General features: G+C 40.3%; 1 protein-coding gene across 2 annotated transcripts in view; it reads right to left on the reverse strand.

Moving 5' to 3' along the window:
* Positions 1 to 246: 246 nt before the first annotated feature.
* The window catches only part of XPOT (exportin for tRNA), a 40,287-nt gene continuing 13,460 nt past the window's right edge, over positions 247 to 27,073 (reverse strand). For both annotated transcript variants that reach the window (XM_069974455.1, XM_069974447.1), the window contains exons 8-25: positions 26,792 to 26,960; positions 26,401 to 26,637; positions 25,746 to 25,784; positions 24,744 to 24,806; positions 22,420 to 22,544; positions 20,664 to 20,808; positions 19,341 to 19,460; positions 18,196 to 18,290; positions 16,989 to 17,058; positions 16,006 to 16,244; positions 15,426 to 15,711; positions 12,826 to 13,015; positions 10,554 to 10,670; positions 10,356 to 10,471; positions 9,774 to 9,821; positions 5,828 to 5,899; positions 2,006 to 2,062; positions 247 to 1,911 (exon numbers count right to left, since the gene is read on the reverse strand). In XM_069974455.1, the coding sequence (XP_069830556.1) occupies positions 1,885 to 1,911; positions 2,006 to 2,062; positions 5,828 to 5,899; positions 9,774 to 9,821; positions 10,356 to 10,471; positions 10,554 to 10,670; positions 12,826 to 13,015; positions 15,426 to 15,711; positions 16,006 to 16,244; positions 16,989 to 17,058; positions 18,196 to 18,290; positions 19,341 to 19,460; positions 20,664 to 20,808; positions 22,420 to 22,544; positions 24,744 to 24,806; positions 25,746 to 25,784; positions 26,401 to 26,637; positions 26,792 to 26,960 (2,215 nt within the window). In that variant the 3' untranslated portion in view covers positions 247 to 1,884. The remainder of the gene's footprint in view (positions 1,912 to 2,005; positions 2,063 to 5,827; positions 5,900 to 9,773; positions 9,822 to 10,355; positions 10,472 to 10,553; positions 10,671 to 12,825; positions 13,016 to 15,425; positions 15,712 to 16,005; positions 16,245 to 16,988; positions 17,059 to 18,195; positions 18,291 to 19,340; positions 19,461 to 20,663; positions 20,809 to 22,419; positions 22,545 to 24,743; positions 24,807 to 25,745; positions 25,785 to 26,400; positions 26,638 to 26,791; positions 26,961 to 27,073) is intronic.

Genomic DNA, 27,073 nt, shown 5'->3' on the forward strand with positions numbered 1-27,073 from the left:
CCTTAGCTGACTGAGGTATAGATTACTAAATAAGTATGAATAAATGAATAAATTAAATAAATAGCAGTCCTCTCTGGCCCAAGGTTTAAAGGGATCAAATCTTTTCATACAATTATAGCCAAAAGCGTTTAGTGAGCCTAGAGAGTTGGCACACTGCACAGCTCTAATCTGCAAAAGAATATTTTTGATTAAATACAATTATGACAACTCCAGGAGAAACAAAAAAAAAAATACAGGTTTGACTACATAAAATTTATTGTCTTTCCTTTTATAAAAAGTTTATAGATTCAGCTCCTATAAATCCTGACATTCCAAGAAGCAATGCATTTAATATTGAAACTTCTCCATCTTTGTAATCTAATTTATAAATACTGTTGTGGATTGTATTTCAGATTTGTTTCCACTACAAGCTCACTTGAGTCTGCATTGTGCCAGCTAATACAATGGATGTTAAGGGGTTTATTTCATTAAAAAAAAAATATACAAAATAAAATAAAGATTTAACTATCTACAAAGTTTACTATTTTTTTTCTTTATTACTCACAATACACATCAGGAGAGCAAATCGTGTAAGACTAATGCCTTAATTTAGAGCAATTAAAAAATAAAAAATGTACATGGCGATCCTCCTGACAAGTAATTTTTTTTTGATAGTCCCATTTTTCATTTTCAAAATATTACATTGACTATTTCAGGCTAGTTCACACTTGCTTTATTTTGCAGTAAAACCCCCCCCCAAAAAACATGACGGATCTCATTTAGGTTTGTGCAACATAAAGGGGTATTCCAGAGAAGGGGGAAAAACAAACAAAAACACGTCTGTAATAAAGTTCTATAACTCTGTACAAAAATGGACTGTTTTTCTGTTACATACTTTTATACGCTGAGTGGCAGCATTAAGAGCCGACACCAATGTCTGTGTTGGGATCTGCTGGGCTGCACATGTCCCACTCCAGTTAATTGTTGGCACTGCTGTGTACACAGTGCTGGAAAGCTTATTCTTAAAATTATTAAATTATTAAATTACATAACTTTATTAAGACAATACAAATACAAAGAAGAGCATTAAATTTGTGTCTCTGGAATACCCCTTCAAACTAATTAAATAATGTTTTTATCAGTGTATCAGCGTCTTCAGTGTCGAGTGCCAAACATGACCGTAATTTTAAGCGAAAAAAAAAATGAAGGAAAAAAACAAACGGACATTTTGCAAAAGAAGGCTGTAAAGGATGAGCAATTTAATTATTTGGACAGTCGTAATCAATTACAGCTGTTATTCTATAGTGTGTGTAAACTTCTATCCAGTATTTAACCTTTATTTTACAGTGTGTGAATATAACCTAGAAGTTTTAAAACGCACAAATATATATATATATATATATATATATATATATATATATATATATATATACACACACACACGTGTTTCACACACAGTGTATCGTATATATTGATCACTGAAGACAATAACTGACAGACTGAAAGAAAGGCCATCCCGAATAACTGATGACAAACTCCAGTTTTCAATAAATTGTTTTACCTCAGTTCCACATCATAAAGTACTGGAAAACATAAAGCAAGTGTAAACACAACCTTACTTTCATTGGCGTAAACTTGAAAACATGAGAAAAAAAAATTAGAATAAAAATTCATGTTTGATTCTATGCTCCATACTGAAGCAAGTTTCCACCACAGATGTAACACGGATGGTATAAGAGGTGTCTGTAGCTCTAAGACCATGAATTCATTGACTTTTATACTGTAGGAAGTGGCTTCTGTATAGAACACCAGTTTACAGGCATATACAAAATTAGCAATCTACATAAATTAATAACTGGAGTTCCTGAGTATGACATCAAATGCATGAGAATTCCAGTACATTCCTCAGGGTTTTGCTCGTTGGAAGAAAACCTGTAAGAAAAAAAAAATAAAAAATCAGTTGAAGCTAAGGAACTTTGTCTTCTGACTTAAAAATTTGGAAATAAAAAAACAAAACAAAATGTACCTTTAGATAATTCTTAAATACTTTAGCATCAGGCTGTTGAAGTGCTTGACAAAATTCCTGGTAAAAACAAAGCACATTAAAATATTAATTAAGTTAATTAAGTTCTTCTTTAACTTTCAGAGAAATGCAAGTATGAAATGGGAGGTACCGTGTGGGTGGGTGCTGTACAAATGAATACACTTGGCTGTAACAAGGGGTACTACAGAGGAAGATTTTTTTTTTAAATGTAACTGGTTCCAGTCACTTACACTTGTTTCATGTCACTTGTGCCCCATGGTTACCTCTTCCCTTACTTTTAATTAATATATATATATATATATATATATATATATATATATATATATATATATATATATATATATATATATATATATATATATAAGGCCTTAAAAAGGGGGGGTTCCAAGAGGTGACAAAACTGCACTTACAGTGGATTGCCTAATAGCACAATTTTTGCAGCTATTTAGCTGAAATTGCTAAAAAAAATGCAAATGTGGGAACAAATCCTGAAGGAAAAACATGCATTGCACACGATTTTTATCATTATTTCTGATTGTAAACCTATTATTAAAAGGAATAGTGTCAACATTTTTAAAGTGTCACCGTCATTTAATATTTTTTTCAGAAATCAATAGTACAGGCGATTTTAAGAAACTTTGTGACTGTGTTTATTACCCGAAAAATGCATTTTTATCATGAAAAAGCAGTTTGAAGCGCTCTTCCCCCGTCTGTATGGGTGTCTATGGAGAGTGGAGGGGTGGAGGGAGATGAGGCACTAAAACAGGACAACAAAGAGTTAATTTACAGCTACATCACCGGGCTCTCTCCTCTTCAGGGTAGTACTCCACGGGCCGATGGGGGCCCGATAATAACTGTAAACGAGCGCCAATCTGCTAGATCGGCACTCGTTTACTGGGCCTATCGCACGGCCCGATAATTGTTTAACAAGGGCTGCAGGGACAAAGTTATCCTTGCAGCCCTTGTTTAAACTGTATACATTACCTGTCCATGCTGCAGGGCTCCTCTTGTGGTCTTCTCCCTGGGTCCGCGCGCTCCAGCTTTAGAGCGGCCTATCTCAGCTGACAGGCCGCTCAGCCAATCACTGGCCACGGAAGTCCTGTCAGCTCAGACAGGTCGCTCTGAAGCTGGAGCACGTGGGATCCGGTGAGAAGCAGAGCGCAAGGGGAGCCCTGCAGCCTGGATAGGTAATTCTTCTCTGCATATCATCAACCGCGCACCGCTATTACACATAGCAATGCACGGTCGGCACCTGGCAATTATAGGTCCGAACCTATATCAATGATGAGTAGATGACAACGATCATCGGCTAATCATTGTGCTTATTACACGGAACCATAATCGGCCGTATAGGGCCGGTAGGACAATTATCGTTCCGTGTAATTGTACCCCAAGTCAGCACTGACCTCTGAATACAGCTTTCATGCAGCTCCCGGCTGTGTAATCCTTTGTTCTCTGCTGACGACTAATCTCTTTCCTCCCCCCTTCCCTCTTCATAGAACAGACAGGGGCATGTCTGATGAAACAAGACAATTTCCTGATAATTTGCAGTGAATGGAAAAGAGGAAGGAGGGGGGGGGGGACCTGGGAAAAGTCTTTTTGAATGCAGATAATACCATATTTGCCTAATAAACCCAATTACAAAGTTTCTTAAAATCGCCTGGGACTACTGATTTCTGCAAGCAAAAAAAAAAAAAAAAAAAAAAAATACGACTGACTAACAACATTATTGAATCGGGGGCTGCCATTTGCAATAACATCTATGTAATGACATAGCGACGGCTCCCATCTGGTCTGTGAAACTGGACATGCACAGCTTACAGCATGCATGGAGTGGAAGGGGAGCCAGACGTTGTAGTTCTGAAGCCCTAGAGAATCCCTTTCCCTCTCCTGTTCAGACTGTAGAAATGATATGGAGGCGGGGTGCAGTAATGCAGGGACTCTGCTTAGAGTAGCAGTAGAAGGGGGATGCTCTCTGCTTGACAGAAGCAGAGGTAGCTCATGCCAGGCAGAGGAAGGACAGCATAGGTAGTTAGTGGATGGAGGAAGGAAATCCTTAAACCAACCAACGCTGATAAAAAAAAGATAAAAGCAGTCAGTGCATTAAAGCGACTCTGTACCCACAATCTGACCCCCCCTCCCAACCACTTGTACCTTCCGAAAGCTGCTTTTAATCCAAGATCTGTCCTTCGTTCCGTTTGGCAGGTGATGCAGTTATTGTCCTAAAAAACAACTTTTAAACTTGCAGCCCCGTGCCCAACAAGCGTGGCCTAGATTGTGTATGCATTAGGCTGGCACAACCTCTGTCCCTCCTCCTCACCCTTCTCATCATTAGGAATGCTCCAGGCAGATTGTCTCCTATTCCCCACCTGTGTCAGCCCGGCACATGGGCTGGATCGTTAAGGCACATGTGCAATGTTCAGACAGGAGAAAATGTTTCAGTGGCATTCCTAATGATGGAGAAGGTGGGGAGGAGGGAAGGAGGGGTGGTGCAAAGTTAGGGCACAGATATTCTAAGCTCTGGCCGTTGGGCACAGGGCTGCAAGTTTAAAAGTTGTTTTTTTAGGACAATAACTGCATCACCTGCCGAACGGACCCCAGGACAGATCTTAGATTAAAAGCAGCTATCCGAAGGTAAAAGTGGTTTGGGAGGGTCAGACTGTAGGTTCAGAGTCGCTTTAACCCCATCCTTCTCAATGTCAGGACACTACCTATATCACTGCATTTGTTGTAACCATCACTGACAAAGGATAGAATATATCATGTTTATTTGTTCTAGATATGGTCAGGGTCAGATTTTAATTCCATCTCCAGATTTATTTTAACCCCTTCTCAATATACAAAATATAGGTGTCAAACTCAGACCCTCCAGCTGTTACAAAACTATAATTCCCCTCATGCCTGGACAGCCAAAGCAAAAGCTGCAATTTACTGCTGCCAAGTAAATGCCCTACTACATGGATCGGTAATTGCCTGAATAAGGCTGATTATCACTCAGACAAGGATCATGGGCTGATCGTGTCTTTTGGTAAAGACCTAAAATCGGCTATATATATATGTATTGTAGACATGTCACTGGAGAAGTGTTCGAGGGGGGTGTACATCTCACCTAGGTTACTACCCAGCGTGAGATGGTAAGTCCAGGGGGGGGATCTGTTGCTCAGCAGTGTTATGCTGCTGAGTTATTATTTATTGTTACCGGGCCTGGATTTACATGGAATGGCAGGTAGGTTTTGTTGTGGGACCTGTCATTCCCTCCCCCCGATCCAGTTTGGGTTGTGGGATCAGGTAAGCGCTAATAAGTCTGAGAGGGTAAAAGCTCTGCAGAGGTGCAGATGGTTGCTCTCAGCCAGGAGTGATCAGCCTGTGTGTTTGGTGGAAGCTGCGAATGCAGCCGCTGCTACATATACACACACACTACCCGTCCACTACTGGCCCCAGTGTTTTTCTGCCCTCTGCTTGCTTCCCAGAGCAACTACTGTAGCTGAAGCAAGCAGAAATCGCTAACTACATCCGTGCAGCCCTTGCTAAACAATTATTGAGCCATGTAATATGCTCACCCCCTCCATAGGGTCCATTTACACAGAAAGATTATCTGACAGATTATTTGCCAAAGATTTAAAGCCAAAGCCAGAAACAGGCTTTCCTTTATGACCCGATCTCTGTTTATAGTCTGAGATTACTCCTCTTTTCAAATCCATTACTGGCTTTGGCTTCAAATCTTTGGCAGATAATCTTTCTGTGTAAATGGACCCATAGACTATAATGGACACAGATAACAAAATCACCCACAGCAGAACTTACCTGGATAATTTCTGGTGCTACCTGCAAAGATGGCAGATATTCTTGCTGCAGATATTGAATACATTCCGGTCCCTAAAACATTAGACATTATCATCATACAATAAAATATATTTTAAAGCTGGCCACAGTACTAAAGAATCTCAATATGAGGGTAAAGCTTTTGAACCTGCAGTTTTGTCAGGAATGGGGGTTTCCCCAATTCCCATCGTTGGTTGGGTGGCCACCTGCTGTTGAACCTAAACTAAGGGTACAAACACACACACCGTATACGCAGCGTATTTTCTGCTGCGATACGCAGCAGATTGGATCTAAATAACTGAACACAGCATCAAATCTGCTGCAGATCTGCTGCGTATACGGTGTGTGTGTTTGTACCCTTAGAATGAATAGACAAATGGTCTCACATTCTCAACTGTTTCTGTAACTCTCATAAAAAGGTAAGTGGATAAATATGCGCACACGGGCGCTCACCTCTTCATCCATTCTATGACTGGATGTGGCAACCAGTGACCACCTTACCATTCACAAAGGGGAATAGGACACTGATGTGAGCCCCAGAAATTAAACCTGTATTTATAGGATCACATACAAAACAAAAGTAATTCCAGTTCAACAAACAGAGGTTTCAGCACAAATAGAATCAAATAAAACATTGCTTTCACGCTATTACTTTTGGCCTTAATCAAAAAATTTAACCCGTGGTCACATAACCCAAATATGCAGCCTGTGATTTGGTAATTACAAGAAGCAGTGACTGGTGTTATAGGCAGGGTGCATAGTCATAACAAACATCAACATATAGTATGCATTTGCTTGCATAGTAGAAACTTGAATGAACGGTATATACAGCCACTAAGCAAGATACACAAAACAGTGAAAAACACATGGTGTGAACAGAGTCCAGAAACTAGCAGACATATCAGCTGTATCAAGGCATGGTAAGAACTAGCCTAGCAAACATTTACAGACAAAAAGAAAGGATATAAGGGACTGAAAAAAAATTGCTTTAATAATACTCACTGTAAAATCCTTTTCTTGACAATGTTCATTGTGAAAAAGGGTGCACTAAGTATAGGTTGGTGGCACTCGGCAGTTTAGCACTCCTAGCAAGAACTAAAAAGAGCAGCACTACCTTCTCCTACTAGCCTATACCTCTGCTGCAGGCAGTAAGTTGATCCAGTCTGTATATAAGTAGTAGCAGTTTCGAGAACAATAGTCTATATGCTGTTTGGTTACAGAATGTTCCTTCCTAAGCTTGGACAGGACTATCCATTGAAGGGGCCTAAACAACTGGCCTGACAGAAAAGATGGGGGGAGACAGCCACCAATTCAGGGAATAGTTCTATATAGTTGCTTGGTGGACGAGAAGATTCAATCCACCATAGAACCCAAAACTCCTGTGGACGGAGTGTTGAAAATCTTCCCCAGAAAGGAGATCCTCTAAGAGGGATAAAGAGAAAATTTGGGGCTTAAACCTGTTTAATCAGGTATAAAAAAAATAGCATCCAGGAAGGCACAGGCCACCCACCTGGCTTACCCATAAAACACAACATGGACATAGAAAATGTAGTACAAGCTCATCACAAAAGTGAGTGACCAAGGACTTTACTTCTACAGCTAAAAGCACCATTTACAACATCAGCAGTTACAATAATTACAATACTAAAATGTATAACAGGTCATTCTTAAGGAATTTCTTATGGGGGGAGCCAACGAGTCTAGAAGTTCAAGGTATAGAATGAGTTTTCCCTGTCACTAGAGGGAGGAACATGAAAAGCAAGCTTTCTGGATATGCCTTGTACATGGCAACCCCAAGGATTGAATTAGCAAGAGGACCTTTTACTCACTTACTGAATGACCACGTTATTAAAAGGAAATGGACAGCACGGATATGTAAAGAGGAGGCAGACAATCATTTTCAGAGGAGGCAGGGTTGCCTGGAGACAAAGCACTGGCTAAAGAGAGGAGCAGGCCCAAACAAGATCAAAGACATGCCTCTGTGACACTGTTACCACAAAGTAATGTTCATTTTTACAAAGTCACAGAACTACTTGATGCTTTTGTAACAGGCAGCACAAATATATGCATGTCTATGCTATCAGTTTCCTTTTGAAGCAAATGTAATCAGTATGACCTGCTCAGAACCACCACGCAGATTTTATTGCTGCCCTTAATTTTTCATTCCGCCGCCTGGTTCTTTTGAAATTCGCCTTTTTCTCAATATGCAAATTAGATACTGGCAGGCTGGAGGCAGGCCCTGTGCCCCAGGTGCCTCAATATCTCCTGGGAAAAAGGTTGTGTGGTTGTGGACATAGGAAATGTAGTACATGCTTGTCACAAAAGTGAGGGACTAAGGACTTTACTTCTATAGCTAAAAGCACCATTTACAACATCAGTTACAATAATAAATGTATAAACAGGTCATTTTAAGGATGCTCTTATGAGGGGAGCCAACAAGTCTAGAAGTTCACCAATATCCCCTCCCCTCTGTAGCTCCTCTCCTCAGCTACGCCCGGCTCTGACATCCTGTGCAGCCGGAATCAGCTTTATTGTCAGATCAGGGTATGAGTCGCCTGTGCAGTAAGTGATGCGGCTGCACAGAATATCCCAAAGCCAGGCTGGGAACAGATGTGAAGAAGGAAAAGTGTCACAGAGGGGAAGAGATATTGGTGCACTGGGGGCGCAGGGCCCACCTCCACTACACCAAAAAGCACATTTGCATATCCAGGAAACAAAGGGTTTTGTAAGAACTAGATCGGAAAAAATCAAGGGCAGTATGAGAATCAGCGCGGTGGCAATGTGCGGGGCATACTAAGTATGCTTTTAACTACATTTGCTGGCACATTCGCTTTAAAGCCCATAACAAAGTTTGAGATGTGCACATATCTGCATTTTAGGTCCACATTTACAGCATGCCGTCATACAGTTCATATGTCTGCAAGCCCCTATACACACCATGGGAGGCATTTATTAAGTCCGTAGTTTTTTTACGCCGGACTTAAAAATGCCCCCGCAGCCTCGGCGGTACGGGGATTTATGTAGAGGCGGACTGCCTGTACATAAATCCTGTGCGCGCCGGTGAGCACCGCCGAAAACCTACGCCAGCTGAGGACTGGAGTAGGTTTTCGGCGTACATTTGGGCGGAGCGGATGATAAATCGCGCGGACTCCGAGTCTGCGCCCTCCGTTCCGCCCACTTCCCGCCTACTTTCCGCCCCCTGGCGTACTCGGCGGAAAGTGCCGATTTGCGAATATTTTATTCGCAAATCGGCCATTTGCGTATAAAATAACACGCAAATCAGCACTTTCCGCCAAAAATCATCCGTTCGCCGGATGATACATGTGGCCCCATGTCTTTATACAGCAGACTTGTCTACTAGTCCCTATTCATACCATGCCTTCATATAAGCCGATATCTTTACTAGGCCCTATACACACCAGGCCATCATAAAACTGATAAATCTGTTTGTCCCTTTTCATGCCATGAAATACAGCTGACGTGTTTGCTTGTTTCTGGTCCCTGTCACACTATGTGGTGTTTACTTAGATATACTGCTAGGTCTGATTGTGCATTGTATTTTGTGTATTACTTTGTTTATACTATGCAGGGAAACATATACAGTATATTAATATTCATGTTATGTCCATGCTCCCTGTTTTCTGCCTAATATCTGTCATCAACACTTGTCAGTGCTTATTGCAACTATCCTACCCAACCATAAGCCTGCACATTTAGTTTACATGTCTGTATCTGGATTTTAAAGTGATGGAATAAATGCAAAGTTTTATTGGATTCCGGGTGGTGGACCTACTTCTATTTGTTTTGTCTAGTACCATGGCTCTTCAGTCTTCTGTGCACTGTAGACTTATAGCGTGTTAAAGCAGTTTGCTTCTTTACATAATGTTATTCAAGCTGTGTATGTAGTAAAGGCATCTCAAAAGCTTACCCTTTTTACATATATGGTTTTCATCGTAACAGCGCATTCCGACAAAGCCTGAAACGGAAGAGGACGGGGGAGAAGAACACAGATCATTACTGTACATATTTAAGCATTTTCCAAGCTGATTGATAATTGTTTGCTTGTGATGCTGCTCCTCCTCAGCAAGTTTTGTGGCTACATAAAGACAAATAGTACAAACATGGGAGCAATGACTGCCGTATCCATATAAGCTCTATGGTTGTACAAATGACAACACAATGAAAATAATACTATAGTTCATATATAGTAAGTAAGGGATATTCAGACAGACATGGAGGGGTGCTAGCAGGGAGAACTAGACAGTAAGCAGTACACAACTTCCACCAGGGCATACAGCAGAGCCTTTTAGTACATCTATTTATTCTTCCCAACGCAGGCCACATGATGCAGACCAAACCGTGAAGAGGATGGATCCAGTTAAAAATACTGTTGCCACAAGTAGCCTTGCTGATACACTACTGTTTACAATCACGTTATAAACAGAATGGAATATGTTGCAGCATATGCAGCATTATAAACACCCCTTACATACATTAACAGTCAACTTACCAAAATGGTTTGGGCATCCGCAAGATCAAAAGTAGGTTTCAATGGGGCAAGGAAGCAAGCAGGGACTATGTGTTTGTAGACAAAATCTGCAAAGCCAACCAGGCCATCTTTGCCACCTGCAGAAGACAGTTTTTAATAACTCAGTAAAATAAAATAAAACAAAAAAAAAAATTTGATTTACTTAGGACCCACGCTTACCCCAAAGTTCAACTAGCTTAGAAAGGATGATGAAACAGGTTTTTTGAGCAATAGGATCTGGGTAATCTACAGCCCCTTGAATGACTGTGAATAACACACGTTCCACATTCTCAGCACCTAAAAACAATAAAGGAAAGGGTTACATTTAAATTGTGTATTCAATTGTAAAAAAAAAAAAAAGCACATCTAGTAGGGGCTTGTTCACAGGTAAAAACCACACCATGCAAATTTCGTCATTAAAATAAACAGCAGGTTTGTACACTGCTGATATGTACCTGGAGGCAGTCTAATGTTAATTACAAGGATATCAACTTGTCAACCCAATGCACTTTATTTTTAAATAACGTTTAAAAAACCAAATATGTAAGTCAAGTCCTTGGGTGCACTGGCCTGCCGGCAAGCTTCTTTTGACCTGCCTACGTATGCGTGGATGCATAATGTAGTGATGTGCGTGACGTCATCTTCCATTGTTCCACGGTTCCTGGCTAGTCTTACTAGTGTGGGATCTTGGACAAAGCCTGCTGTTAGTTTCCCTTTACATAGTCACCAACTTTTCATACAACTTATGCTTATTCAGTAGATTATGTGCACTATCCAAAGTGTGTTTACTTTCACTGAAAATGTTGCAGTATTCACACAAAGTTTTATTGCAGAGATTTTCCACAGCAAATCTGCAGAAAGTTACATTGAAATCCACCGTGCCAATATTATATTGAGAAAAGATTACTGATCTCCCTTGAACTTATTTACTGAATTAGCCATGGCAAAATCCTTTGGCAGAGAGTTCCATAGTCTCACTGCTTTCACAGAAAAGAATCCCTGCCTGTGCTGATGGTAAAACCTTATTTCCTCTAGACGTAGAAGATGCCCCCTTATCATGGTTAAAGGTCTAGGTGTAAAAAGATCATTAGAAAGATCTCTGTATTGTCTATTCATATATTTGTACATTGTGATCAGATGGTCCCGAAGAGGTCTTTTTCTAAACTAAACGCGAAGCTTGATAATCTGTCTTGGTACTGTTACCCACCCATTCCCTTAAAGGGGTACTACAGCAGAAGGCTTTTTCCCAGTAATTGAAACACTACAAAGTTATATAACTTTGTAATATGCTTCAATCACCTATCTGCCCCCCTTCCCTTTCTTTCCCCCCCTCAATCCCCCATCAGGAAGTGAAGTAAATTTTTACCTAATGACTGTTGACCCCAGGAAGCCATTATGTGACAATGACATTATCAAGAGGGAGGAGGGTCTAAGCTCTGTTAGGCCAGCCTCCCTGTCAGATGACTCAGGTTGCTCAGCTCTGATTGGCTGAACAAGCTGTAAGCCATCTAACAGTTTTACAGAGTCAGTTAGACATCACAGGAGACAAAGTGGGAAAGCCCAAATCAGGAAATAAAGAAAAAATGAAGACACAAACTGGAGGTTTAGGGGCCTGCAAACAGCGGGAAATTCAAATGGAGAGACTCTGGAGGGATGTTAAGTGTAAAAACTATGTTCGATTGATTGTTTTGTTTATCAGCGCCAGAGTACCCCTTTAATGACCCTGGTCGCCCTTTCCTGCACCCACTTTCACTGCAGAATTCTTGCAAATTTGACTTTCCCAAACTATTACATGCTGCAGATTTATATTCTCAAATTCAGGGCTCATTCCCACTAAGGAATTTGCGTGGAATTTCAAGCACAGTTCACACCACAGACCCTGCTTAAAGTTCCGCCTGTCCCACTGATTGAATAGGTTGTCTCACACACACTCTGCTGGATGCCAAAGAATTGACATGTCAATTCCTTGGGCAGACAGCAGAGTGCGTGTGACACATCTCATTCAATCAATAGGACAGGCGGAACTTAAAGCGGGGTCTGCGGTGTGGACTGTGCTTGAAATTCCACGCAAATTCCTTAGTGTGTAAACTGGCCCCCAGACAGAAAATCCACAGCAAATTTGCTAAGTGTGAACTTCCTCACTATGGCTGCCAGATACCGATAAAATACATTTTTAAGAAAAAAAATCCACTTTTGCAAAAACTGCAAGTCTATCAGAGGTTTTTATTTCAGTAGCATTAAAATAAGAAGCATGCAAAAAGTGGACTTCCCCTTATATACTAGTTTAGCATAGCAAGGTAATATTTGAATAGGTGATACATTTCAATGTTCCTGAAACACACATATTAAATATTTACTTCAAAAAGAATATATTCCTTCAAAAAGAAAACCACCATTGTAAAAAAGTGGCAAAAGTGTCCCTATTGATGGCACCATATTTGCATAATCTTACCTTGGTTGGCTATAACTTCACTCATCCCACTTCCAGTGACCGTTTGCAGAAAGGCAAAATAGCTCCTACGTAACATTTGCTTATCAAGTGCAGCAGACTGGTCATTTTCTTCAGATGGGCGGACTAGAACCTCAAAAATGGCATGAAGTAGAGGCATAAAGACTTGCTGTAGAAATGGTGACACTTGGGCCTACAAATAAAATGTTTGACAATTTATTTGGGATTCTACTTTGGGACAACACTAATATGAGATGGTGGTGAGGGAATCCTTTCCTGCCATTAAGGATCAGACCTTCACACAATTGTTCACAAGCACACTCATTCGTATCCTCAACACAGGCGTGAGACTTGGGGACAGAGCTTAATGCTGGAAGCAGATCCCTGACTGTCAACCAAGAAGGAACAGGAAGTGGAGTAGGACAAGGGAAAGATGAGGAGTACCATGCATGTTCTCCCTTTGGAACCTGCCCTCTGCCACCACCAAGATTCTCCATTGCAAGGATCTTGTAAAAATAATACTGCCTCAGTCTATGATCGGCTGAGCGCAGCATTTCTGGCATGATTGCACTTCAGTGGCTGAAGCAGCATAGACATCTGTAACCCATGTTTATATATCCAGTTCTGCTTCAAGAAGGTAGAAAACTGCTTTTATTCTCTGGCACAGAGTCTTTTTCAGCAAGGTGTTAAAATTCCTGTGTTTACACCCCCCCCCCCCTCCACACACACACACACAAAGAGTCTATACACAGGAAGTGACACATATATACACATTGAGCTGTGACACTCTATGATAGCCAGACTTGTGTTTAGTCTCTTTTTTTCAATCAGCGCAAGACTAAAAAGCTGCCTTCAGGAGACTGGACCTGGATTTCAGATAAGTATAGCTTTGTTTTAAAACATTACTAAAAAAAAATAAATGTAAATTGCAAACATGGTTTATATCATATTGCCTGCGGATTTATATTTTAAGTTATAAACCACAGCGACACTTTAAGACACCATATGTATTATCGCCATAGCAGTTATATAACAGTGTCAGCAGATAGTAACATGACCTGCTGTTGACAAATTCCCTAAAAAAGGGGTTGTTCAGGCAAAAAGATAAAAAATTTAAAACTCTCCATGGCTAGGGTCTTATAAAAATAAAAACCGTATCTTGCCAGAGTAAGTGAATAGCTAAGCACAATATCAGATCACAGGAACCAGCTGAGGGGAATGGCGAATCTGGAAAGTCTGCGCAGCAGTGGGATGAATAAAACTGATGCAGCCATCATCGAAGCAGTTTGCCTGGATAACTAATGCTGAGTCCCACGGTTGGAACGGTTGCTGCAAGGATTAGTGGCTTAAAAACAATGTTAATATGTTAACAAACGCTCACATATGCATACAGGTCGACATATTAAAAAAAAAAAAACGGATAAGAAAAGGGATGCATTTGTGTGCATCTGGTATTGATCAGTTTTTTCACTGACTTCCATAAACCAAAAAAAAAAAAAAAAAAAAGCATGGTTCTATGCATTTTTTGTAATGGAAGTCAATGGAAAAACCGATCAAACCGGATGCACATAAATGCATCCGTTATGCATCTGTTTTTTTAGCATAAAACGGATGGTGTGGGGGGGGTGGGGAGGGGACAGATTATAAAAACACAGTTTGAACCCAGCCTTGCTGATGCAACAGAAACAAGTGCAATACAAAGTAAAGTGCAATAAGACTAATAGGGTATGTTCACACAACATCATCTTATGCAAAATAACAATATAATAATAATGGTCATGAACATTGACGTTTTCATTATCAAACAACTGCCGTTTGATAATGACAGTAGACGTTGTGTGAGCATAGCTATACAGTGCAATAACTGCAGAGCAATACTGTAACTGATTAATTTCCTATGGAGTCATGGAGATGGTTGCATAAAGTTACACTGGATAATATGACTGGTTTGCTTTATGTATTTAGAAGATTTATATATTTTTTTCTCTTTACACTCAGTTTAATCCTCATGTCTCCAGTGTCACTGCTCTGGTCTTTCCAGATGGTCTTTGGTTTACTTGGCTAAAACGATTATGCATTTACATCAGTGCTGCAGCCAGTCAATGACTTACATTATATGCAGGACCACTGGGGCCAGTGACTGGCTACAGCTGTGACACAAATATTTGAACACATTACCATAGCCAAGTTAATAGCCCAGTAGGAACTACCAGAGGGACACCATTATGGTGTGTTTACAAAGACAGATTTTTTTAAAGCCAAAGCCAGGAACAGACTATAAACAGAGAACAGGTCATAAAGGAAAGATTGAGATTTCTCCTCTTTTTAAATCCATTCCTGGCTTTGGCTTCAAAAATCTGTCAGATAAATCTCTGTGTAAACACACCATTAGACGCTGGGATTATTAACTCAGTTGGTATATCTATTTTTTCTATGTTAACACGATCCTAAGCGGTGGACACATTTTCAATTAACATTTAAAGCTTGTATATACTGTTTATATTTAAAATTATTTGAATATAATTTGCCAAACCATGCAGTTTGCAGAACAGATGTATAAGCAATGAAGGTCTAGCAATACCATTTCAATTATACATACTTACTTTGAACTTAGCAGTAATTTGATTAATTAAAGGAATGAATTCTTGCAGGTCCTTTGCTTCACAGTCTTTTAACATATGCTCGGAAGCTGTAGGAATATAAGGAAGCACTTCCTCTTCTAAGCAGATAATCATACGATGCAGAAAGGTGCGAACGCCTCCTCTGAGGATTTCCTTTTGAACAGGACAACTCAAAGCAGGCAGAAAACTTTGTAAACAGTCCAAATATACTCCAGAGCAGCCACACTGCTTTACTGTTTGCTTATTGCTGAAAGCTTTACTTGTACGGCTACAGGATAGAACAGAGAGTGTCAAATCCAGCACTTCAAAATCAGCGTTGCAAAACAACCCTATCAGCTGGGACACCAACTCAGAGCCCACAGTGTAATCTAAAAAGACAGTTTTACCAGCAATATGGTATATACATTGTGGATAATGTATTATTATATTATGGATTTTAATTTTATTTATTTTTATTTCTTACTATGGTTCAAAAATTTATAAACAGATGAAACCTGTATGAATGAAATTTTTTGCCCCATGAATTGCAACAAATGCCAAAACCACAACTAATGGTACATACCTGGCAAATCCTACCGCATGATTAAGGCAGTCTGCCAGAACTGTCTGTCTCTCCTCATCTTGCTCTACTATTAGCTTTCCCAGAAGAATTTTGAACTTTTCCATTAAAGGATTAAGAAGATTCCTCATGAGAATACTTTTTCGTTCAGCAGGATAATCGCTATTTACTATGAGCACACCTGCAGTCTCATATATGAACAGCTGATCATCACTGCTTAGCAATGTCTGGAAACCATTTTCCTACACAAAGTAAAAATAAAAGCATGAATAAATGGAAGATATAAAGGAGGGCCGTAAACAAATATCTCCTGGAGGCTGGAGTCTCACACTGACATTTCTGAGTCAAAGCAAGGATCGGAACGGGCAGCTAGAGGTCATAATTACATAAAGCCCTCTCCCCATGGCCGGTGCACGCCTCTCAGTAAATCTGTGAATCTGAGGCTGTCGCATGGCAGGCACAGTAATACACATGAGCTCCAAAGCTGGTGTAGATCTTTGTCATAATATACACTGGCTAGCAAGTGCAAATCATTGATCAATCCGGTGTGGGAGGACACCACACCCCCTCCCCACCTTGCCGTGCCCCAATCTGCCATGATTAAAAGGGTTGATGTGCTAACACACAGTTCTGAGATTAGGCTGGTTTTTGCCCCAGCTGCTTGTGGAAAGCAGTCCACTTATGTATTCCCACCATTGAGATTAGGGAAAGTTATAAAATGTAGCAACCACCACAAATCTCAGGATCATTGGGTCAAACCAATCAAATCAGTGCATTAGGATAGATCAAAAAATAACCCAAATAACCCAAACACACAAAAAAACCCAAATAACCCAAAACACAAAAATAACCCAAATAACCCAAACACACAAAAAAAACAACCCTTTGTGAGCATGTGATGTTATAGACAAGCAACATACCATGCTACAGTGAGCACATACATACATACATACACACACATTAAATACAGTAACTTAGAAACTCACTGGAGGAGAGAGCTCAAGGAGATCTTGAATCCTACTTAATATATCTTCCACAAAGGCATTCATGTGTTTACTAGAGGACAGAGGAAAATGGCAAATAAGTAAAATATTTGGAGACTAAATGGGAAAAAAACAGCTGCATGGACTTCTTTCAGACCTTTCTTCAAGAACATATGGATTTAAAAGCTATGAAGTTTCTTCTAAATCAGGAATTAAATGTATCCAGCACCATTGCTGTTGTGATACATTGGAGAAAAAAAAAAAAGACAAAAACAAAATTGAAGTGTATGTGGTATTACAAAAAAAAAAAAAAAAAAAAAAAAAAAAAAAAAAAAAAGACACTAAAATACCTTTTTGAACATGTACACCCTAATAAAAAGTTGAATAAATAACATTGTAAAAAGTTTGCACTAGGACTGTGAAGTTAAGAGTATAAGGTACAGGAACAGAAAAGAGTGTGCGTCTCCCCATCCCAGTTATCAGAACCTGCTGGTTTCAGTAGGTCAGTATGGTGGCCCTCCCAAAATTGAATTTAACACCCAACACTCTTGTTTTCCCTAAAGATATGCCTCTGCCAAAAGAGTCTGGCAATGGATCTCTCTTCTCTCCCCATTGTAAACACAAGAACACTGGGCTGAGCACTCATGTGTATGGATGAATTAGAATAAACATCTGTAGGTAAGGCAAGTGTTTGGCTGACAGCTAATGAAGACCATTAACCTTAAGCCCCTATTCCACGGGCCGACGGAGAGGAGCAAAAGAGCGCTGTTAGCGCTCATTTGCTCCTCATTCACCACTCGCTGCCACCGCTATTACACACGGAGGCAGCAAGCAGGTGAGTGCGGGAGGGGCCGCGGGGAGGCTGCCCGGGTGATCGCTAGATCGTCTGGGCAGCCCATAGAGGATAGTGGCGGTCTGCTGCCAACGCTCCTATTCCACGGAGTGACAACAGCAGATCACTGCTATCACAGTCGCTTGTTTTTCAACATGTTTGAAAAACAAACGACTGCAACAATCAGCCAACATGAACAATGTCTGCTGATCGTTGCCTTCTATTCCACAGGACTATTATCTGCCGTAATGGCCAATATCGGCCGATAATCGTTCCGTGGAATAGGGCCTTTAGATTCTTCCCGACCGTGAATACACAAACATACAGACAGGAAAAATACTAATAACTAATACCCATATGAACATCAGGAATACTTACTGAAGGGACTTCACAAATCTTGAAAAAAGGTAAGCTGTTCTACTACGAACTTTAGCACTAGAATGGCGCAGCCCTCTGTGATCCAAAAATGCCATCTAAAATTTAGGAAAAGTATATTCAAAGTTATTTAAAAAATTTAAAATTTGTTATGCCGAGTACAGTTATCTAAATATACACAAAATCTTAAAGCGGATGTACCATCAAGTACATCTCTGCTATTTTTTTTTTTTTTACCTTTAAAGGACTAGCACCGGCGTGGGGATGTCGGGCTGCCTTGTTCCCGCGTACAGCGTCGGCCTTTTTACGAGGGGAGAGCACCACACTGGCGGGCGCAGGGAAGGGCCAGTGCTCAAGAAAAAAAAAACAATTAAAAAAAGAACTGCGCCACCGGCATCCCCACGCCAGCGCTGATCTATTAAGGTAAAAAAAATAGCAATGTACCTGATGGTACATTCACTTTAAAGCTAAAAATAAAAATTTACTATGGCCATAGCGTTCACATGGCCATTACTTAAAAAACAATTGCCAATATTTTCAGTTTGTTTTGTTTTTACACACTGCATAACGGAGACATGCTATTTTTCTATTGCCACATAATTTATAGAAAAATTACATGTCTTTGCAAAGTACAATTGGTGTCACAAAAAGGACTCATTGGGGTCTGTAGGTGAAAAAAATGCAAGCACTATGGCCTTTTAAACACGAAGAGGAAAAAACAAAAACGCAAAAAAAAAATTGGGTCAGTCATTAAGGGGCTAAGAGTCTTATCCAGGAACAGAAAAAAAAGGGCAGCTACATTCTTGCAAAAACAGCACCATCCCTGTCCACAGGCTGTGTGGTACTACAATTCAGCTCTATTAACTTCAATGGAAGTAAGCTGCATAACTGTGCTGTTTCTGAAAGTAAGCAGCATGTTTTTCTAAGCCTGGAAAACCCCTTTGAAAGCAATCTGAATCAGGGAACAAGTCAGATCTCAACCCTTAAACCATTCAGTATAATGCTCCAAAGTAAGAGGAGGAGCAAAGGGTAGCGTGACAAAGTATTTAGATGCTCTTTGGTTTCATGTACCACAGGCACATGGTGTACGACAATGTAAAGCTCTTTTCTCAAAGAAATAGTTGTGTGTTTATATAAACATAACTTACGAGAACATTAGGAATGTGGATGGGTTCAACCGTGAAGAACTTTTCATATCTTACAACAGTTTCAAAAAATTCTAATGTAACAGATGTGTGATTGTAGGCACTCACACCTGAAGTCACCAGCTAGAAAGGAGTGAAAACAAAAAAGTTATGTCAAAAAACATTCAGTATACAGACCAGTAAGTTGTAAATGCATTAATTCACACTGGATGTTTAGATTTTTTTTTTCTCCCTTACACTCGCTTGTCGCATGATCACTCTAAATATGTCAAAAAGTAATCCGCCATTAGCCACACATCTTCCCGTGTAATGACAGATATGCGGCCAAAATCTGACTAAAGCAAAGACTAAAGCCCTGGTCGCACGATTATCAGCCAATGTTAAAGCGACTCTGTACCCACAATCTGACCCCCCAAACCACTTGTACCTTCAGATAGCTGCTTTTAATCCAAGATCTGTCCTGGGTTCCGTTTGGCAGGTGATGCAGTTGTTGTGCTAAAAATCAGCTGCAGATCCTGTAGGTGTGAACGCACCATTAAACTGGCAGCCACGTGCCCTACGGGAGTGGCCTAGATTGTGTATGCATTAGGCTGGCACAACCTCCCTGTCCATCCTCCCCGCCCTCTTTATCATTAGGAATGCTCCAGGCAGATTGCCTACTATTCCCCACCTGTTTAGTCCGGCACATGGGCTGGATCGTTAAGGACCTGTGCAATGTCCAGCATGGAGAAAATGTTCCAGTGGCATTACTAATGATGAAGATGGTGGGGAGGAGGGACAGAGGGGTGGTGCAAAGTTAGGTCACAAATACTCCCGTAAGGCACGGGGTTGTAAGTTTAAAAGTAGTTTTTTAGGACAATAACTGCATCACCTGCCGAACGGACCCCAGGATAGATCTTGGATTAAAAGCAGCTATCCGAAGTTACAAGTGGTTTGGGGGGGGGGGGGGGTCAGATTGTGGGTACAGAGTCGCTTTAAGGGTTCCAGCGGGTTGTCACTCATTTACACCACGGGTCGGACTGCATAATACGGCCTTTATATTCAGAACCTTATTCCTCATATTAGACAGCTCTTCACCTTCTAATATCTAAAGAACTTTTTGTTAACTACATCTTCACAGTTCAAGACAGCATTTTGCATCTTTAATTTATCACGCCCTAAGAACTAATGCACACCAAGTTGGACAATACAGAATCAACAAGTATCTACACTTAGCCATCTTTATTATTCATGTAACTGATAATCTGTAATATGTAAGCAGTTACGTGTATATACCTAAGCAGATATTTGTACAGTTGTAAGACTTTTATAACTATATATATTTACCGTCCTCATCATGTCCTGTAGAGCACTTGCTTTGTTAACATCACCACAAAAATGGGCTCCATGGGATGCTGGGATAGCTTCACCTAACATAAACAGAAGCCTGATTGCAACTTCTACTTCCATAAAAGAAGCATTCTGACAGTTTCTGCCAAAAACAAAAGAAACATGAACAGTTAAAAGTCTAAATATCTTACAGAAAGCAAAGTAGACATTCATGTTGTCAAGACTGCAAAGTGTTTTGATTTGTTAATAAAATATATTAAAAAGCAGAAATAAATATTTTAAATTCTTAGCACATTGCCAAGACTGCCAGCAACAAAGAGTATGCAAATACATTATTTATTGTATGCTTACACTGTGCACCTGGCTTTACAATTGTGTGGCTGTGCATGTCCAGCATCCTATTTTATTGCAACCATTGTCAAGACTAAGAGCCCTCTACAGGGAGCAATAATATGCAGAATCAGGCAGATTCCTGCTCCATGTAATACAGAAAATGATCAGCCAATGACACTGATCTGTAGATTGTCTCTTTTGGTCCTGCCTAAAAATCATCGGCTGCCGACTGCACATCGCTACATGTAATAGCAATGCTTGACTGACGGCTGATGAGAGGGTAAAAAAAATAAAATAATATAGTTTACACATACTTATCCACACTCCCCCGAAGCTTATACCCGCAGCTGCTGCTGGAACTTCAGAGCCGGTCTCTGCAATGACAGGCTGCTCAGTCAATTACTTCAGAGACTGGCTCTGCAGTTCTCCCTGCAGCAGTGGGCAGAAGCCAAGAAGATACCAGGGAGCAGGCAGAATCACCAGGAGTGTGGACAGGTATATATAAACTTTATTATTATTATTATTATTTTTTTTACACTAAAGGCAAGGGCTGCACGAACATCACTAACGATGCTTAACGATAGTGGAGTAAATTATCTGGTAGATCAGCCCTAAAGGTTGCACAAACTCATTTACATTTGGATGTGTGTATCACACACAATCATCTATCCACTGGTGAGGCGTTACGTGGGGGCGTTTCACTGTTGCCATTGCACCTAGGTAATTCCCCCTCTGCCTTAAGCATACTGCAAGGGTGATTCAATATGAATGTCTCCCTGCTGTAGTTATGTGGCTGCACAGGGAGGGTCTCAAGTTTTACAAACTTTTGTTTTAACATAATTTAACCTTTATTACCTATGCAGCTGATAGGTGATGAGTGGCTTGATCATACCATTTAGGACATTAAAAGGGGTTTTCCAGCGAAAATCTTTTCATTTCAAATCAACTAGTTTCAGAAAGTTATATAGATTTGTAATTCACTTCTATTTAAACATCTCAAGTCTTCCCATACTTATCAGCTGCAGGAAGTGGTGTATTCTTTTCAGTCGGATACATCTGTCTGAGACAGGAACTGTCTAGAGCAGGAGAGGTTTTCTATATGAATTTGCTGCTGCTCTGGACAGTTCCTGTCTTGGACAGAGATGTCAGCAGAGAGCACTGTGTCAGACTGAAAAGAAAACATTTTCTGCAGGACATACAGCAGCTGATAAGTATGGGAAGACTTGTGATGTTTAAATAGAAGTGAATTACAAGTTTATATAACTTTCTGAAACCAGTTGATTTGAAATAAAAAGATTTTTTTTTTTGCTGATGTACCTCTTTAAGTACATTTCTGTAAATCAGTAACACAAATCTGTCCCAAATTTCCCTTCTCAAGTTACTTTCTTATTCAAACTGTAAAATTAAGACTCATACTTACTGTAGTGTACCATTAAAAACTCTTCGGACAGAAGCCAACAGTAACTCTGGTGATACTTGAGCGAGACGATCTAGTAATAATTTCAGCTGCTTTCTGTATTCCACAAACATTGCTTCATCTTCACCCTGGTTTAAAGAAAAAACAATTTACAAGTTAGTTAAAATTACAAGGCAATTATGTAATAGCTGTCTAACATATGACAAGTAATGGAATAAAGCTAGGGTTTTAAAGCCACTTTTGTCTACTTGCATCAATGTTTCCCATTACACTGAAGAGAGGGGTTACAATGGAGACACTGTATTTTCTATACTTATGTCATAACATAAAAGTAAGACACTGTAAGCCTATCAGTCTGTGATCCTGACCATTAATATTGCCAAATATCAATAACCGGCCTGATCTCTACAGACAGTAGTTCAGTGGGAGACAGTCATGTACTCAAGGATACTGTAATCTGTACTGTGCATATACTACTGGATCTGAACCAGGTACAGTTAAAGGGATATCAACAGCAGGTTAGCAGTCTCTAACCTGCTATTAAGTTCCAAAATCCTCAGGACACTGAGAATGAAAGTAATTTTCTTACCTTCATTCCCAGCGTTGTTCTTGTTGACTCCAATCCAACCCAACCCACCTCATGAATATTCATCCAGCGCTCTGCAGTGATCAGCACCCGGAGCAATGTCACTGACTAGCTCCACGTCTATATGGAGACTCTACTAATAGAGTCTGCCTCAAATGATTGCTTACAAAAAAGTACCCAAGGGAAATCTCAAGTGAAAGGGAGGAAGGATATAAATATTACTTTTCATTTAACCTCCTGGAACTTTAAACTCTTTGGCAGTCTTCTGCGGCATGAAACTGCGTTTTTTTAAGTATACTACAGTCACAGACAGCAAAATAAAAGATAATGGGGAGAACATATCATTGCTTTATATTTGTGGTTTGGTGTAAAAAAAAATTATAAAAAAAGCCACAATTCAGGGCACATGTAACAGCAACTTTTGTCAAAAAGTCGCTAATGCTGGCACGAATCCACTCTGGGCCAGACCACACTTAGATGGCTATATGTGTTAGCTTAGTGTAACACTAACATTTCAGACAGTTCCAGTCCTTGGTCATGGCTAAAGTCACTTGGTAACACCAACATATAAAAAAGGTATGATATCACCTTGGCCACACATGGCTCCCCAAATATTTGCGGTATCACTTTATTTTGCTGCGGGCCACAAATGGGCATCATCTGCAATGTCAGTTTAAGGCACCTTCATCCGGGGCAGTAATCTCCGGTTTTAAGATTCCTTTTCGGTTTTCATGTTATCATGGGGATGTAATACAATGTTTGCCCTGGTAAATTATACATTTATACACCATAATTTTCGCAAGTAGTATGTAACGTTGTTAGCACTGGTTCACAGCGACAGGTTCACAAAAATGCCAAATAAATTGAAATCACTCTCCTTTTCTATTTTGCAAACAAATTCTAAAATGGCAAAACAAAAACAGATTTGGTATTGCTGCATGCAGAAATGTTTAAACTATTACAATATGCCATTGACCACATATGCTCAACAACATACAGTGGTACCTTGATTTAAGAGCGTTTTGGTTTAAGAGCTCACATTTTTTCAAAATTGTGACTTGGTTTAAGAGCATTGCTTTGGTTTAAGAGCTCCATGTACTGGGTGGGAAGGCGAGTGGAGGAGGGGATGGTCTGCATAGTGGGGTCTGCTGCCCTGTACTCTGACCCAGGAAGTCTCCCTCACCTTCCAAATCATAGCAGATCTACTTCAGGCTGGGGCTTACATCAGAGGACAGGACTGTGTTGGTAATCTCTTCATAGCTGTAACCCCTCTCTTTCCGCACAGAGTGTGCTGCGTGCATGTGCCCACATATGTCCTGCTCATTCCTTCATGCTCCCTGCAGTCTCTGTCCGTCCTTGTGTTTCCCATCCTCTCCATTACTGTACAGTAACTTATAATATCACATTCTGCTGTTTCTGAAGGCTTGTTTCATTTGTTTTACATGTTATTTAGAATAATAAATCATTATTTTGGGGTGTGGAACCAATTGTCTGCATTCCTATGATTTCTTATGGGAAAATTTGCATTGGTTTAAGAGTAGATTTGGATTACAAGCACGGTACCGGAACAAATTATGCTTGTAATCCAAGGCACCACTGTATATATAAAAATATACATACCAAGTACCAGAATAGTGCTTATTAAATAGTAAAACATAACTCAAAGTTGGGCCCGCTCTACAAATATGTAGAATATCGATATACACAGCTTTTCTGCAAATAAATCAGCGAAGAGACTTGCCTCATTTTCAAAGTTATACTCTTCATCATAAGTTAATTTCTTCATAACCGCCAGCATTACTGCCTGCAACAGGAGGACATTCGATCATATGAAGCAAAAATGGCAACATAAATAGCACAACACGACCATATCTATACACTAGGGACGGTCCGAACCTGCCGAGATTCGGGTTCGTACGGACCTGAACTCTCGGCAATAATTCCCGCTGTCTTCCACCTCCGTGAAGCGGGTGGATACAGCCGGAGGACCGCCTGGAAAACTGGGATACAGCAATAGCCATAGGCTGTATCCCAGTTTTCCAGGCGATCCTCCGGCTGTATCCACCCTCTCCACGGAGGTGGAAGACAGCGGGAATCATTGCCGAGAGTTCAGGTTCGTACGAACCCGAACCTCTGCAGGTTCGGACCATCCCTACTATACACATCAAAACTGACTGGAAAATAGCTAAACCTACATGGCATTTGCGTACCACCCCCTCTTATCTTATCATTGTATGTGTACTTAAGGGTGGTTTCACACAAAGGATCCGCAGCGGATTCCATGCTATAAGTTCGCAGCGAATTCCATGCTATAAGTTTGCAGTGAAATCAGCTGCGGATCCCTTCACTGTCCCTTACAATATTAGATTCTTGCAGAGGAATTGTCATCCCACTGCATCGGGGAAGCCTGATGCATACATTACCGGGTCCACACACCAGCTTGCTTCAGGGGCTCCCGGCGTCTGGACGTTCCGCCTAGCCAATCAGTAGTTGTGGTGGGGCAGCACACTGACTGGCTGAGCAGGACGTCCAGATGTTGGGATCCCCCGAAGCAAGCCGGAGTGGACCCTGTAATATATGCACCGGGCCGTAGGGGGTAAAGGGGGCCACCGTTTACATACGCCTAGTGAGATGACAAATTAATATACAATATGCAGGGCAAAAAAAAACTAAACATGCAGCTTTTATTGAATAAAAATTGTAGACGAAATGAGACCAAAATAAAAGTCAGAGGAGCACTTACCTCAACATTAGCTTTTTGCTGATCAGAAAGTAACACCAACTACGAACAGAAAACAGGAGGGAGAGAGAATAAAACAATGAAAAAAAATAAATAAAAATAAATCTTAGTTCAAGAAACTGGTATAAGTGAGGCTAGGTTCACACTGCGTTTTTTTCATCCGTTTTTTGCAAAAACGGATGCATTTGTGTGCATCCGTTTTTCCATTGAAAAAAAAAATGGATCAATACGGACCGGTTTTTTCTTTAACAGACAAAAAAGTAGTGTCAGCTACGCTTTGTGTCCATATAAAAAAAAAAAAAAAAAAAAAAAAAAAAAAAAGAGGATCCGTTTTGATCCTTTTTTTCTATAATTGAAGTCAATAAAAAAACGGATGCACACAAATGCATCCGTTTTTTGGAAAAAAAACGGATTGCAAAAATGCAGTGTGAACCCAGCCTAAATCAAAGATTTATTATTTTTCAAGATGCATCTGGCTCTCGATCAGCATGCTGGCGTCTGAATATTTGTCCCATGCTGGAAAAGTTCTCTGCACATGCCCCAATCCAAAATAGGATGGCAAGGGACGTATCCACAGTAACCGGATCTTCAGGTGCACACAGATAGGAAACTAGTGGTGTTGTGACAGGTACCCTTTAAAATAGCATGGCAAACATACCTGTTTCAAGATGTGCAAATACTCGTAACAGAATCCAATGATATTGGAAGAGATATCGTCATCTTCATGGATTAGCAACTGCAACATCAGAGGCACTTTGGATTCAATAGACTGCAGAGTGTCTTGGGCACTCTTCATATCCCCAGATTTCACCAACTTGGTCCAACTAACAATCAAGGATTGGCCCATTCCGTTGACAAGCTTTGAAAATCTGGCGAGAAAATCTACATCTTCCTCCTAATTTAAAATATTTAAGTTACTTACAGTATATAGGACGAGGAAGCCAACACACCAAACCATTTCAAACAAGTATTGGCCAATGTTTAGCAGTACAGAGCAATGAATTAGCACTAGATTAGAACAGAAGAAACAGAATATTCATGTCACAAACCTGATTAATGCTGAAGAAGCCCGCAGACTGTAACACTTGACATAAAGACTCCACCAATTTAGTTTTATCGACTGGATCCATTCCCTTATTAACAATTTCATACAAACAATCACATGCCTCCTCACGCAGAACTTCAACCGACATATGACCTAGCAGCATATTAATGAATCTGAAAGGTCAGCACAAGAAGGATTTAGGGCAATACAATGTATAGTAATCTAAAGCAGACTGCATCCAGAATAAGGATGCCACATGTGTATCTATGTTTATTTACTGGTTTCC

The sequence above is a fragment of the Dendropsophus ebraccatus genome, chromosome 1 (genome assembly GCF_027789765.1).
Source record: "Dendropsophus ebraccatus isolate aDenEbr1 chromosome 1, aDenEbr1.pat, whole genome shotgun sequence".
NCBI lineage: Eukaryota > Metazoa > Chordata > Amphibia > Anura > Hylidae > Dendropsophus > Dendropsophus ebraccatus.